This window comes from Perkinsus marinus (genome assembly GCF_000006405.1).
Source record: "Perkinsus marinus ATCC 50983 genomic scaffold scf_1104296931674, whole genome shotgun sequence".
Classification (NCBI taxonomy): Eukaryota; Perkinsozoa; order Perkinsida; family Perkinsidae; genus Perkinsus; species Perkinsus marinus.
The window spans coordinates 1-1,662 of NW_003215671.1; the positions used below are offsets into that span (position 1 = coordinate 1).

General features: G+C 45.2%; 2 protein-coding genes across 2 annotated transcripts; one reads left to right on the top strand and one right to left on the bottom strand.

Annotated features, from left to right (window-relative positions):
- Positions 1 to 12: 12 nt before the first annotated feature.
- Positions 13 to 780, bottom strand: Pmar_PMAR014195 (conserved hypothetical protein; the record flags this gene model as incomplete). The annotated part of the gene is made up of 3 exons (XM_002786248.1): positions 13 to 177; positions 231 to 503; positions 685 to 780. Coding segments are annotated over 3 exons (534 nt in total), but the record flags the coding sequence as incomplete, so codon positions are not given.
- A 389-nt stretch (positions 781 to 1,169) lies between these two features.
- Pmar_PMAR014196 (60S ribosomal protein L23, putative) lies at positions 1,170 to 1,652 on the top strand (the record flags this gene model as incomplete). Its single annotated transcript, XM_002786249.1, has 3 exons — positions 1,170 to 1,179; positions 1,369 to 1,569; positions 1,617 to 1,652. Coding segments are annotated over 3 exons (247 nt in total), but the record flags the coding sequence as incomplete, so codon positions are not given.
- Between the last annotated feature and the right edge of the window lie 10 nt (positions 1,653 to 1,662).

The following is a 1,662-nucleotide window of genomic DNA, read 5'->3' on the forward strand; positions in this document are numbered from 1 at the left end:
GATCTGCTCGACGAGATCAATGTTCTCAGGATGATTCTCCATAATATCCATCATAAGTGCCTCGAGCCTCTTCTGCTCCGTCGCAACATAACTGATGACGGCCTCGAGAGCGGTCTGCTCTGAAGGCGGATATTCTTCGTGGAGTAGCCAAATATCGACATAGTCAGGAATATCAACCTAAAAGAAACAACACGTAAATGATCAAACTTCAATACGGTGACTGTACTCACCAACCGAGCGGCCAAAGCTTGCAAAATGGTACTCTTTCCGCTGCCATTCAGACCGATCATACCATACCTTCGCCCCATGTTGAGCTCAAGAGTGGTATCTTTAATATACTCCTTGCCCTCGATAATCATACTGAACTGCTCAATCTTGATGTCCTTGGCCAAGTACTGTGACGTGCGGTGACCAGTGATAGTAGCATGCTGTAAAATCTCAGGCTTCTCGATGGCACTTGCCTCGTTGATTTGCTTCTCCAGCTCGGCCTTGCTGTCCACTGACTGAAACAACAATAGTGTGGGAAAATATGCACATGGTCAACAACATATGTCGGTGACAATACGAAAATTCTCCATCTACTGTACACTCCTAAAATTGCTAAGGAAACTCCTGAGCTCAGCTGAAGGGAGCAAACATACATTCCAACACTTAACAACAACAGTTCAACAAATAGGCTTATACCTCTTCATCGCTTTTAGTGGATTTGTATCCACGTCGTTTTTCCATAGCCTTTTGCTTAGCTAGTTTTTTACGTTCGGCCTCGCGCTTGTTAACCATGGAGTAGGAGTAAAAAGGAAAAAAAACTACCCCGACAATACGACGAATAAACTAATCTCGACTCTGGAAAAATCAGTTTCAATATCGTCTCGAACTTCTAACAGTAGTTTGCAAAACCCGGAATTTGAGTCGGTACCACAGCGTCACGCGCCACAAAACTATCTGATACTCTTTATCCGGACAGTCCACTTCATGGTTTAATCGTTCTACCACAAATTCAGCCACATCAAGCAAGATACGCTAGCCTAAAGTTGCCTTTATGAACTCGACGTTGTCGTATCGATCACCTCGGCGTGCGCTACTTGTAAAAATGGAATCTCGCTCGCCGACAGCTTGATCGATACTACAACTTTCCTCCTCGAGAGTCAGTTCAACCAACCCCCATCACAATGAAGAGAGGTAATACGGTGTACGGCATAGGCTTAGTTGTTCTGTGATTCGCCGGCGCGCTATATCATGTTTTGTTTGACTAGGAGCACGTTTACCCTTCGTATTTATTCTAGTAATTTCGTATATGCGAAATTATTGAGTATCGGAGATTGCATTTTGTCGGTTATTGGATTTGTAATTATCTTCATTTTTTCCTAGGACGCGGATCCGGAGGCGCTAAGATGCGCATCACCCTTGGTCTCAACACCGGTGCTATCCTTAACTGTGCCGATAACTCTGGTGGTAAGAACCTCTACACCATCGCTGTTAAGGGCACCGGTGCTCGTCTCAATCGACTCCCTGCTGCCAGTCTTGGAGACATGCTCATGTCCTCTGTCAAGAAGGGAAAGCCCGAACTTCGTAATATTCTTTCTCGAAAATTCCTTCCCGACTTGTGTTTATTTTAGGTAAGAAGGTCCTCCAGTCCGTCGTGATCCGCCAGCGTAAGGCCTG